Source organism: Hirundo rustica, chromosome 14 (assembly GCF_015227805.2).
Source record: "Hirundo rustica isolate bHirRus1 chromosome 14, bHirRus1.pri.v3, whole genome shotgun sequence".
NCBI classification, from domain to species: domain Eukaryota; kingdom Metazoa; phylum Chordata; class Aves; order Passeriformes; family Hirundinidae; genus Hirundo; species Hirundo rustica.
Window position 1 is genome coordinate 1,568,211 of NC_053463.1, and position 12,654 is coordinate 1,580,864.

Here is a 12,654-nt window from a genome sequence, read left to right on the forward strand (position 1 = left end):
CACCGAGCTGGCAGGAAGGGGACTCGGGAAGGGAAACCCGACCCGGTGTGGTTTGATTAGGGATGGAAAAATCCCGAGCAGCCATCTGCGGGGCGCTGGAGGGGCTGCGGGGCCTGGGCTGGGTGGGCAAGCACAGACACAGCTCAGTGACCCTCGTCCCCAGCCCACTCGTGTTCCCTTTCTGAGGAACCCATCGGCCTTTCCCCAGGCTGGGAGCACCCCCAGGACGTGTCCCCAGCTCTGGCACCGCTGTCCCCTCCCGGATTTTGTGCAGCTGAGCATTTCCTCGGGGCTTTCGACGACACCTGTGCAGAGGCGTCGGTCCCCCCAGGCACCCCCCAGGTACCGAGGAAGGCGAGCCCCCCCCTGCCCCAAAGCGGACCCCAGCCCCACCCGTGGGGCGCACGGGGCAGTGCCTGGGGCCCGTCCCCACCCGCCTGGCTCAGCGTTGGGTGAAGATGTGCCAGCCCTGCCCCACTGCCCAGCCCGCAGCCACGGCCGCACGGGAGCCCGCGGGCAGCCCGTGGGTGGCCGGGCGTGGGCAGGGCAGGGCAGGGCCCGGCGAGCCAGCGCTCGCCAGCCTGCACGGGCACCTTTGATGCGGGCAGCTCCAGGAGCCCAGGGCAGCCGGGGCGACGCCAGCCGGGTGCCCGCAGCAGGTGAGGGGTGGGCAGCGTGCCGTGCCGGTCCCGGGCACCGTGGCAGGGCTGCCCCGAGCGCCTCAGCCCCATCAGCATCTCCTAACAGCGCAACCGCGGGGAAGCTGAGGCACGGAGCTGGGATACCTCGGGAATGGTGGGACGGAGGCTGTCTCCATTCTCAAACCGAGCCTTAGGTCAGGACCAACGCGGGTTGATTCTCCCAAAAACCTTTTCCGCGGGACCTGTGTGAACCCGCCGGGGATCTGTGCGGGTCGCAGGGGGTCGGGGGGCTCCGGGGGCCCCGGGAGTGGCGATCTCCGGGGGCCCCGGGAGTGGCGATCTCGGTGCCCCGGAGCGGGGCGGAACCCCCGGGCTGTGGCCCCGCGCTCCCGCCCCAGCGCTCCCAGTACGAGCCGGGCGGGCACTGGGAGATGGTGCGGGGCGCCCTCTGGCGGCCGCAGCCAGCGCTGCACAGGGGCCCAGGGGCCCAAATCCTCAGGTGCCCAGGTGCCCAGATAGCCAAATTTCCAGGTGCCCAGGTGCCCAGATAGCCAAATTTCCAGGTGTCTAGGTGCCCAATTTCTCAAATACTCAGGTGCCAAGATAACCAAATTCTCAAGTGCTCAGGTGCCCAGTTTCTCGGCTACTCCAGTGCCCAGGCAGCCAAACTCTCAGGTGCCCAGTTTCTCAGGCACCCAGATAGCCAAATTCTCACTGCCTAAGTAGCCAAATCCTCAGGTGCCCAGGTACTCAAATTCTCACTGCCCAGGTAGCCAAATTCCCAGGTGCCCAGGTGCCCAGTTTCTAATGTACTCAGGTGCCCGGTGCCCATCTGCCCAAGTGTCCAGGTGCTCAGTGCCCAGGGGTCCAAGTGCCCCATGCCTGGCTGAGGTCCCCTCTGCAGTGCTGCACCTTTGCTGCTCCATCCTGCTCCCAGCAGGGACGACGCTGCCTCACCACCCCCAGGACGCATTTGTCTCTCGCGGGGATTTCAGCCGGTCCCAGGCCAGCCGCAGCCACCTGCCCTCACTGCCTGGTGCTGCTTTGCTTTGTGCCAACACCCACACGCACCCGGCACCTTCACCATCCCTCAAAAGGCGCCTCCCCGGTGCCATCCTCGTGCCCGCGTCCCCGGGCCGTGTCCCCCGGGTGCCCCCCACCACCTTCCCAGCCGGGGGCTGCCTCCCTCCAGCATCTCCTGTGCGGTTCCCTCGGGTGTGCCAAGCTGGCGGCTCCCATCCTGCGCCCTCGCTGCGGGCTGGCCGCGCTCACACGGGCAAGCTCCAGCCCGCGGGCTCCCGCACGGGGACGGTCACCAGGTAGCTGGAGGGGACGTAGCCCCTCTGGCCGTTCACCTCCACCAGGCTCCACTCCGTGCTGCCCTTCTTGTCGTGGGGCTCCAGCACCAGCACGGGCTGCCCTGCCTGCAGCGTCACCTCCTGCGGGCTCCTGGCCGCGAAGGAGAAGCCGGCGACCACCTGTGGAAGGCAGGGAAGGAAGAAGGGAGGGAAGGAAAGAGGAAGGGAAGGAAAGAGGAAGGGAAGGAAAGAGGGAGGGAGGGAGGGAGGGAGCCCTCGCTGGAGCTGGGAGTTAAGGGCGGAAGGATGTGGCAGGACAGGCAATTCCGAGAGGGCAGCGCAGCAGTGCCACGGATGGAGGGACCCAGGACAGTTCTCTTGTCCTGTCCACCCTGGTGCCAGCCAGGAAAAGCAGGACCACCTTCCCACCCACACAAGGACTAGCAGGGAGCCGGTGAGGTTGCTGGAAATGGCCCCGGGGATGTCCCCCAGTCTCACCTGGAATGTTGGGGTGAAGGTGGCCACCTGTGGCCTGGGAGCTTCAGGGAATTGATAGGAATGTCTCCTTCTCTCCGTGCCGCTGTCCAGGGTCAGCAGGTCCATCCCGGGCTGCTGCACTTGTGCCGGGCTGTAGGGCCGGAGTTTTGCAGCAGGAACAAACCCTCGGGGACCTGCAGGACACGGACACACGCAGGTCATGGGGCTCTGCTGCCTGGCACAGGCTGCAGGAGACAGGAATGACAATTTGGCAGTTGCCCGGCTTGGCACAGCAGCCCTGCTCCAACTACTCCACCACTAGGGGATATCCGGGAGAAATCCCCGCCAGAAAAGGAATTCCATAAGTTTCTGCGAGCATGGCTTCTCCTTTCCCAGCCACGACCCTTCAGGAGTGCCCCCCGGGGAACCCGTCAGGACACCTGAACCTTGCAGCTGACGGCAAAGCTGAGGTGGCCTGGAAGGGAGCAGCCAGGAGCCCACGGCCTGCCGTTTCACCCAGGGTAAGGAAATGGTGCAGGCGAGCCCGGCCCTGGTGCCAGGGTGAGGAGAGGCTGCCCGCGGCGCTCACGGTACCTCCAGCATCCACCAGCCACCTGCCCGTGTTGCCCTTGGTGTCGGCGCTCTGCAGCAGAGCCACGATCTGTCCCCTCAGCAAGGTCAGGTCCAGGTCCCTGCTGCCACTGATGTTGCTGGTCACCTGGTAAAGCTTGTCCGGGCCGTGCTTGCTCACAAGGGAAAGCACCTTCCTCTCCTCAGCGGGGGTCAGAGGCTGGTGGGGAGCACGAGACACGGGGGCACTCAGTGACACACCGAGGCACGCTGCGGGTACAGCTGCCCTCCCTTCCGCAGGATCACATCCCAGCTTAAGAGGAGAAACCCTTCCACACCCCCTGCTCCACCCCCGGGTTTGGAGATGAGAACCATCGGAGCTGAGCTGTTCCATCCCTGCTTACCCCCAGCCAGCTGCTCCCAGGGGCTTGGGGGAAATGCTGTGGCAAGCCCCTGGGCCGGGTTCCGAGCCAGCAAAGGGATTTTCTGCTCTGGGAAGCCACAGCCCCAGCTCTCCCGTTATCCAGGCGTGCCCTGCCCGGCCCCTACCTCTGTGCCAGGGCTCGGTGTGACCGTGTCGAAGGCCTGGCAGAAGGCACGGAGCTGGGCACCCGACTGCTGCAGCGTGTCCTCCACCACCTTCCAGAAGCTGGGCAGGGGCATGTGGCCGTGGGGCAGCTGTGGAGACAGGCTGGCATCAGGGAGGGCTCTGGGTGGGAGCAGGAGGGAAGCAGGAGGAAGAAAAGGGGTGAGAAAGCAAGAGAAATTCCTGAAAAACCTGACCATGAAATTCACCTTGAGCAGGGGATCAAAGGTGCGCAGGGGATCAAAGGTGCTGCTCTCTGGCTTTGAGCTGCACCTTGTTCTCCTCAGGCCAGGGCTGTGCTCCACCCCTGTGCTCCACCAGGGCTTTTGACAGCCCTCATTTTCCATATTTACAAACATCAGGCTCCGAGTCCCGAGCAGTGAGGAGTTCTGGGAGACATCTCCCAGGGGATGGGGCTGGGGATGCTGTTCCCCAGGCCGAGGCAGGAGCTGCCTTTCTCCTCCCTGCCCTCCTGGCACGGGGCTCTCAGGAGCTCCGAGTTCACACTGGTCTCTCAGGCAGCAGCACATCAATAAATTACCACAAACAGAAAGCGGGACAGTTTCTGACAGCACAGAAGAGAAAATTTGCCTTTCCCCAGGCAGGGAGGAAGTGAGATCCTCACAGATCCTTACAAACGTGTGTCTGCACGGGCAGCTGGGCCACAGCAAACCTTCGGTGCCCTGATCTCCCAAACCTGGAGAAGGCAGTTGTAGCTCAGCTCATGTGCCTGAGGGGTCCCACTCACCTGCTCCAGCTCCTTTTCTGCGTGGTGCAGGACCTGGGCAGCCAAGTCCAACTGCAGGGCGCTGAAGGAGCGCAGGATCTGCCCCAGGAGCTGCACGGCCACCCGGTTGAACTGGGGGAGCTCGGCCACCAGCAGGTCATTGATGGCCAGGTAGGTGTTCATGGCTGCCTCCTCCTCGTAGCTGACGCTGCCCAGCTCGCTCTTCCTCTCCTGGATCTCCTCGTAGTCCAGCAGCTTGTCCAGGCGCTTCTTGACCAGCTGCTGGGGCCCCTCCAGCGTGTCTGAGAGGCTGCAGAGGGGCTGCCACACCAACCTGTCCACACGCCGCTTCTGGGAGGTGAGAGAGCCCCGGCTGCCACCTGAGCCCCCGGACAGGAGCAGCTGCCAGCGCTGGGACGGGGGGAAGAGGCTCGGGGGGTCTGTGGAGGGGCTCGTGCGGAGTGGGGAGCACCCGGGACTTCTTCCCCTGAGGGCACGCAGGATGCCAACCAAGGCAAACCCTCGGGAGGGAGCACTCATTCCCGACACAATTCCAAACTTGTGCTCCGTGGAAACAGCGGGGCAGGACCCTTTAATGGCTCAGAGCAGTCTCAGCTCTCAGCCTCGGCCGAGCCTGCCCCCACACCCCTGCCCAGAGCCCTTCAAGGGCGTTCTGCTCTCCTCCCATCTCCCCGGATGCACATGGGACAGACCCCGCAGCTCATCCCGGCCCTGGATGTGCTCAGGAGCCGCGCTGCTGCTGTGTCCCTGCCCTCCCCTCTTCCCTGGAGCTGCTCCCTCGCTTCTCCTCTCAGGGGCTGCGGGTGGGTCCGGTTACTCCTGGCTCCTGGCTCTGCCTGCTAAGCCGGGCTCTGGGGCACTCATCTCCTGGCTGCCAGCCCCCACCGTGCCCTGGCAGGAGGTGGGAGGGCTGAAGGAGACGTGCGGGGAAGGAGCACTCACAAACTCCGGGAAAACGGTGCCCCGGAGGAGCTCTGAGAGGCGGCGGTGCTGCAGGGCAGGTCCCTCGTCCACCTGCAGGTCACAGCGGTGCGGGGCGGGCAGCAGGAACGCCTGCAGGGGAGGAAGCACCACCTCACCTCAACTTTTCCAGCCTTCTGAGTCTGCATTTCTCTACTGGAGTTTCTCACGGATTGTAACAATAAACAAAGTGATTGTTTTCGCGTTCCTCTCTGAGGAGGGACAATTGATGGATTTCTGGTTTGACCAGTGGGGTCGGAGAGGTGGCAACCTCCTTCTCCAATCCCTGGTCGTTGTCCAGCATCTATATAAATCGAAGTCGAGAAATAAATAACGCCCCCTTTGCTCCTTCTGCTCTTTTTCGCACTGACAACCTCGGTCTAGCGACAGCACCACACTCCTCCACCTCCTTCCCCACCATCCCTGGGCAATCCTTTCCTGCAAGGTCTCTCCAGCCCAGGAATTGCTGCCGGACCTTCGGCCGCTTCCCGAGGTTTTGCCCATAATGCCGTGTCTGGGGATCGCATGTTGTGCCAGAGCCCAGACTTTCATTTTCCTCAGATGCCCCAAGGGGTTTCCATGAGAAAACCCTGGCAGCTGCTGACCCAGGTGATTTCGGAAGGGCACTTTGTTGTCAGGCCTGATCTGGGGACATTTCTGCCTTACGCACGTTATCAAAGCAAGAATTCCCAGGCTGAACAACACCCGGCCTTTCCAATCATTTGAGACCTTGAAACAATGATAAGTTTAAGGACAGATTCTTCTCCAACGACACCAGCTCAGATTGTTGTCAAAGCCTCAGCTTTGCTTTAAACTCCCCTGGACCCGAGCAATCCTCGGATGTTGCGCAAGTCCCTGACACACAACGACTCAGCTGCAAACCCCTGAACGTCCCCAACAGCTCCTGGGTTCCACAGGGCTTGAGAGTGTTCCACAGCCCCGAGGAACAGCTCCTGAGGGGATGGGGCCAAGCCCCGGCCACTGGTCAGGGTTTTACCTCGAAATGGCCCAGGTAGGACGCCACGTTCTCCTTCAGCGTGGCCACGCTGGATGCCACGCACTGGAACTTCTCTTCCAGGTCGTCGTATTCCTTGTCCTCGGTCTGTAAGGGAAGAGGCAGCTCGTCACCGGCATGGGCAGGGCTGATGGCCAGCACTGGGGGCTGAGAGAGCAGCCAGGCCTGGAGCTCGCAGGGCTGGGACAGGCAGCGCTTCCATGGATCTGGAAAGGTGCAGGCAGCAACGAGGCTCTCGGGGTGATCGCGGTGCTGGGGAGCACTGGGGCGTCTTTCCTTTTGCTGGGTGGGGAGGGTCCCAAGGGTCCTGTAGGTCCTTTGGGGGCCAAAGTGCCGCCCTGCAGCGCTCTGGGATGGGGATTTAGGCGTGTCCCTGCACCCCTGCTATCCCACTGCTCCTTGGGATGATGGAGGCAGCATCGGCCGCCCCACCCCATTCTGCTATCGAGGCACTTCGGGGGCAGCAAAACGCCCCAGAAAGGAGCCGAGGAGGGGCAGCCGGTCCTGGGGTGAGGGCAGGGGGTGAGGGCTGCCCACCTTGGCCACGATGCCGGCCTCGTGCATGAGCAGCCGGCTGAGGCGTGTGGTTTTCTTGGCGATGGAGTGGGTGTTGAGGCGCGCCAGGCGGTCCCGCAGCGTCAGGTGCTCGGCCTTGTTGTACTTGGTGGCTGCCTCGGGGTGGGAGGGCACAAAACAGGGGGAAAAAAGGATCAGAAGAGGAGGCTTCGTGGCGGAGCAGGCAACGAAGGTGAGCAGCACAAGGGGCTGATCAACAGCACCAAGCCACACCAAAGAAGGAAAGGAGTAGGAAAAGCAAAAAGCAGGGTGAGCTCCCATCTGTGGGGAGCCAGATTTCTCCTATCCCAAGGGCAGGACTGTTATTCCCCATTCCCCAGCCCCAGGAATGTGGATGGACTGGTTTTGTCCTCAGCCCCCCCATGCCACCCTGCTCCTGCAGCCTTCGGGTCTCACCCAGAGTGGCATTTTCAGGAGCAGAGCAGCTCCAGCAGCTGCCTGCACCGCCTGCAGCTCCGCCAGGCAGGATTAAGTGGAGGGCAGGAGAGCTTTGAAGTGATTTAGGTGGGAATTAGGGCCCAGGAGACCACTGGGGTTGGGCTGGGTGCTGTGCCCACCCCTGCACCAAGGCTCTGGCCGCTCACCCACTTCCCGGCGCCGTTTGTACTCGTTGATGTTGGCATTGACCTGGGCCATGGCACGAGCCGCTGCCTGCAGGGCCGAGTGGGCACTGGCACTGCTCGGGGTGTTCTCCAGGATCTTCCCCAGCAGCAGAGGGTATTTGGTGACCCTCTGCACGGGCATCACCAGGAAGAAGCTGAGGTCTGACGCGCCCGTGTGAGGCCTGGCGGAGAGGGGGATTGCTCAGGGCTGGTGTGCAGCGCTGCCCTCCTGCCCCGCTGCTCTCCACGGCTCCTCTGGGAGCGTTTTTGGACCCCAGATGTTGTGGGGCATTTCTGGCTGTGAACCCCTGCTCCCCTCCAGCTGCAGGGGGGACTCTGTCCCTGCCAGCCCCGGGGGCAGTGCCAGCCCTGGGTGGGTGTCCTACCTCCCTGAACTGTGCTTGTGCAGCCCTGGGACACGGGATCAGAGCCTGCGCCGTGGGCAGCAGGGAGGGAGGGTGTTGGCAGCGTGTCTCCCTTCCCACCCGCAGGGAAAGCGTCTCACTTTTGGGAATCACACTGCCTGTGCCCAAAGCAGCAACTCCCAGGAGCTGCTCCACTGCCACTCCTGCTTCTCCTGGCTCTGACAGTGCTTGTGACCCCCCTGAGAGTTCAGGAGGGTTTGGCATGTCCCCAGGGCCAGCCTGTGTCCCTCTGGTCAATCTGGGGTTGGGGAGGCAGCAGCTGTGGATGTCTCCTATCCCTTATTTTAGGATCCATCATAAAAAGAGTATGAACCAAGGGTCCAGGACAGGCTGCCAGGGATTACACCAGGAAATGCCACAAAGGCGGAGGCCGTGGCATGACACCCAGCCCGGTGACACAGATCCATGCAGGCGGCTTGTCCAGAGAGGAGAAGGGCAAAGCCAGGATGTGAAACGGGGACAGGGAGGTGGTGGCTCAGCAGCGGGGACCTACACGGTGGCATTCAGGGTGTCCAGGATCTCCTCCTGCAGCCGGGGCTCCCTGCGGTAGCTCTCCACCAGCTGCAGGGCGTGGTCGTAGCTGGCACAGTAGATCTTGTAGACAGCCTCCATCTCTTCCTTGAACTCCTGGAACAGGGTGCCTGGGGAAGGGGAGCGGGGCTGGAGAGGAGGCTCAGAGAAGGCAGGGGTTTCTCCCCAGCCTGCTGGAAGGCCGAAGCCCCTGGAGCAATGCCAAGCGTGCCAGGGCAGGGCTCTGCCCCTCGGGCACCCTGCTAAGCCGGGCCTGGTGCTGCCCCATCACCGTCTGCAGGCTGGGCAGGAGCAGGAGGTGTCGGGGCACGGGTGGGCACGGGGCAGTGCACCACTTACTGATGCTGTGCAGCTGCTCCTGCCCCTGGCCGGCCGTGGCCTCCAGAGCCTTCAGAAACCGTCTGGAGACATGCAGGATGTCGTCGGTGTTAGAGAAGAGTCCTTCCAGGTCCAGCTCAGGCAGCTGAAGGGAACAAAGGTGCCCCAGGCTGAGCCAGGTAGATCAGAGATGGAGCAAGGTGCTTTAGGGGCGCTCCCGCTGAGGTTTTATCTGCCCCATGGGACACCCCAGGAGCCGGAGCGATGCTCTGCTTCGGGAGGCTTTGGGAATGCTGACACCTGTCTGGGCTCCCGGGCAGGACAGGGTTAAAGTCAGTGAAAGGGGCTGTGCTGGGTCAGACCCAAGGTGCGTCCAACCCCGGAGCTCGGCTGCTGAGGGGGAGCACAGGGAGGCGGCAGGAGAACCTGCGCTGGTCTGGGCAGCTGTGGACGGATTCACCCTGCAGCCCCCAGCCCGAGATGCCCCGTGTCACCTGCTTCTTCTGGAGGTGTGCCCGGATGTCGCACACGCACAGCTGGATGTTGTGGACGTAGCTGGCCTCGGTGGCGATGAGCTCCTCCACGGCCAGGCGCTGGCTCAGCTCCGTCCTGTCACAGGGCATCGCCTCGTAGACGGCTTCTTCAGCCTCGGCCGCATCCTCAGAGCCGGGCTCTGCGCTCGCCATCGCAGCAGGACGCTGCAGGGGTGGCAAAGGCGGCCTGGGACTGCTGCTCTGCTGCTCGGTGCCCGTGCTCCTCCCCCGTGCCCGGGGCACCCCACAGCACGTCCCAGGGACGCTCAACCTCTCAGCAGGGACGCTCCAAAACCCCGCAGTGCTGCGGGGCAGGCGCGGGCTGGCTGCGGACACCCACGTGTGGCGGGCAGGGACGGGTCACACACACGTGCCCACGCTCCGGTGACCCGGCGTGGGGCTGGGGGCAGGCAAGGGGGGCCCAGGGGCCTGGCAGCTGCCACCCAGCACCGGGACTGCACAGGGGCCTGTTCTCCACGGGCAGAGCAGGGTTTGCCACCTCCACTCCGGCTCCTTGCTGCCAGGGCCAGTTGTTCCCTCCCTGCCTCGGCTGTCGGCGCCTGGCGCCTTGCCTGGCATTCAAGGGTTCTGTTCAAAGTACAAAGAGTGGTTCTGCAGTGCTGGAACAAGAGATGTTTCTGTGACAGCAAGAGCTGCTCTAAAAGCCGCTGGGACGAGGGGAGAAGTGGGCAGAGCTGCTGCTGCCTCTGCCAGATGCACTGGCGGCCCCTGGCACGCAACGCCAGGGCCCTGCGTGGCACAGCACGCTCCTCTCTCCTCTCTGCTGTGGAAAATCCCAGCTGATTCCTGACGTTTTCTTCTCGGGAAACACGCTCTGCTCTAAGTGATACCAGGGAGGATGAGCAGCATCACAGTCAGGGCTTGGCCCCGGGCAGGAAGGCCTTGAGAGAGGGAGGTGTTGGCACAGCCCACACGGGCACGGCACAGCTGGGCTGGATCCAGACCCTGGCCGGGGCAGGAATGCTGCCAGGCCTCCTGCCCGCCTGCGGAGGAGGAGAGGAGCGAAGGCAAGGCAGAGGTGGCCCGGCAGGGTAAAAAACAGATGGCACAAGCGGCAGCACAGACTTTGCCCTGCCCTGCCTGCCCAGTCGGTGCCAGCCTCCACAGGTAGAGCACAGCAGGGTGCCCACCCCGGAGGCTGCAGCCCCTCTCCCTGCTCCCACCCGCTCCAGCTAACAAGGTGAGCCGTGGGCAGGGCTGAGGTGCCCTCCTGGCACATGCCCACCGCTGTCACCCTGCCAGCTGTCATCGCTCTCCCCGGGATTTGGCTGCCACCCCTGCCTGTGGCATGGCACTGGCTGCGATGGGGCACGGGGGGGAGGAGACTTTTCTGCACCTCTCTGGGTGCTTCCGAGGGGTCCAGGCAGAAGGATTCCCACCAAGGACCGTTGGGCAAACCAGGTGTCCTCTGCCTGGGGTGGCAGCAAAACCCCAATTCCGTGGAGGCAGGTGGAAAACCCCGATCTGAGACATCCCCCCCGAGCCCTGGAGCCCAGGTCATGCCGGTATTGGGGTGTCCCTGGTGCCTGCAGCAGCATCCCCTGAGCACAGAGCTGCTCTGGGGGGTTCCCCCAGGCTGAGGAAACCTCCTTGTCCCTCCTCACCCCCCTGGCCTGAGATCCCAGTGGGACAAGGGAACAGTGGCAAAACTAAACCGCGGCATTTGTGGGCTGCGTTGGAGCAGGCAGACAGCGCAGGGGCAGGTTTCGTTTTCCCAGCCCTCTCTTGCCAGGCAGCTTCCCGCATTTGAGCTGTCACTGCTGCCTCGGCGGCTACCAGCATCACTGTCCCCAAGGGGGGCTCCGGGCATCACTGTCCCTAAGGGGGGCTCCGGGCATCCCTGTCCATGACGAGGAAGGGGCTCCGGGTATCCCTGTCCCCGAGGAGGACTCGGGGTATCCCTGTCCTTAAGGGGGGGACTCTGGACATCCCTGTCCCCGAGGAGCGCTCCGGGTATCCCTGTCCTTAAGCGGGGGACTCTGGACATCCCTGTCCCCGAGGAGCGCCCCGGGTATCCCTGTCCGTAACGCGGGGACCGGCCCGGCCCTCCCCGACACCCCCGCACAGAGCTCGCCGTCTCCGGGCCCGCAGCTCCCCCCGCACCCCAGCAGCGTCACGCCGTCTCCTCAGCCAGCCCAGCCTCGCCTCTGCCCCCCGAACCCCCCGAACCCCCCGAACCCCCCGGGCCCGGCTCTCACCTGCGCAGCGGGCGGGGTTGCGCAGGTCGCCGTGCCCGGCCGCTCCTGCGGGCGGTGACAGCGCGGCGGGCGGGCAGGGGGGATCCCGAGCGGGGGATGATCCCGAGCAGGGCTGATCCCGCCCAGGGGGGCCCGGCCCCGCCGCTCCGGGCCCGCGGCAGCCGCAGCCGGTCGGTGGCAGCCGAGCGGGGCGGTCCCTGCGCACGCCCGGCGGGCGGGGGAGGCTGGCGGCCGGCCCGGCTGGCACCGGCTGGCCCGGAGAGAACCGCCCCCGCCGCCACCGGCACCCAGGGGCACCGGGACGGGCTCCCAGCCGCCGGAACGGCCCGTCTGTACCGGGCCCCGGTGCCGCTCTCCCCGGGTACCCCGTCCATCCAGCCCCCGGGGCGCTGCGCCGGCAGCAGCCGAGGATGGAGAGCAGGGGGAAAACCGGGAGAGCAGGGACACAACGGGAGATCGGGGACAAACCGGGAGATCGGGGGACACACCGGGAGATCGGGGACACACCGGGAGATCAGGGACACACCGGGAGATCGGGGACACACCGGGAGATCAGGGACACACCGGGAGAGCAGGGACACAACGGGAGATCGGGGACACACTGGGAGAGCAGAGGACACACCGGGAGATCAGGGACACACCGGGAGATCGGGGACACACCGGGAGAGCAGGGACACACCGGGAGATCAGGGACACACCGGGAGATCGGGGACACACCGGGAGAGCAGGGACACACCGGGAGATCGGGGGACACACCGGGAGATCAGGGACAAACCGGGAGATCGGGGGACACACCGGGAGATCAGGGACACACCGGGAGAGCAGGGACACACCTCCTGGCCCCTGGGCCGATACAGGGACAGGTCCCCGTGTCCCCCACATCCCCCGGGCACAGCTGTGGCTCCCATGCACAGCCCCGGGGGTGCCCTGCTGGTCCCACAGCCCATCCACAAACGCACGGGGGTCTCGCTGTGTAATCCCAAGGTCAGGGGTGTCCCCTGCTCTGCCCCCCTGCTCTGCCGTCCCTTACCAGCTCCTCAGCCTCGGGAACCGGGACAGAGAAAACAGAAATGAAAATATAACCCAGGAAGCTGTCGCCAAGACTGGGGCATGGGGAAGCAGCGGCTGCTTGGCATGAAGTTGGTTTTATTTTCT

General features: G+C 64.5%; 1 protein-coding gene across 1 annotated transcript; it reads right to left on the reverse strand.

The window, feature by feature from the left end:
* Nucleotides 1-625: 625 nt before the first annotated feature.
* Nucleotides 626-11,598, reverse strand: ARHGEF37 (Rho guanine nucleotide exchange factor 37). Its single transcript, XM_040078610.2, has 13 exons — nt 11,500-11,598; nt 9,242-9,445; nt 8,769-8,892; nt 8,392-8,539; nt 7,456-7,655; nt 6,833-6,963; nt 6,278-6,382; nt 5,263-5,373; nt 4,321-4,650; nt 3,536-3,664; nt 3,011-3,206; nt 2,438-2,610; nt 626-2,119 (listed from the first exon to the last, which is right to left on the reverse strand). Exons 2-13 carry the CDS (start codon nt 9,431-9,433, stop codon nt 1,910-1,912), a joined length of 2,049 nt encoding a protein of 682 aa, XP_039934544.1. The 5' UTR covers nt 9,434-9,445; nt 11,500-11,598; the 3' UTR covers nt 626-1,909.
* Nucleotides 11,599-12,654: the final 1,056 nt, after the last annotated feature.

Coding starts and splice junctions, on each gene's coding strand:
- ARHGEF37 (XM_040078610.2), bottom strand. CDS start 9,433: ATGGCGAGCGCAGAGCCCGGCTCTGAGGATGCGGCCGAGGCTGAAGAA. Junction 4,651..5,262: donor GCACCGTTTTCCCGGAGTTT/GTGAGTGCTCCT, acceptor CTCACCTCCCAG/AAGCGGCGTGTGGACAGGTT. Junction 3,665..4,320: donor CAGAAAAGGAGCTGGAGCAG/GTGAGTGGGACC, acceptor CTGTCTCCACAG/CTGCCCCACGGCCACATGCC.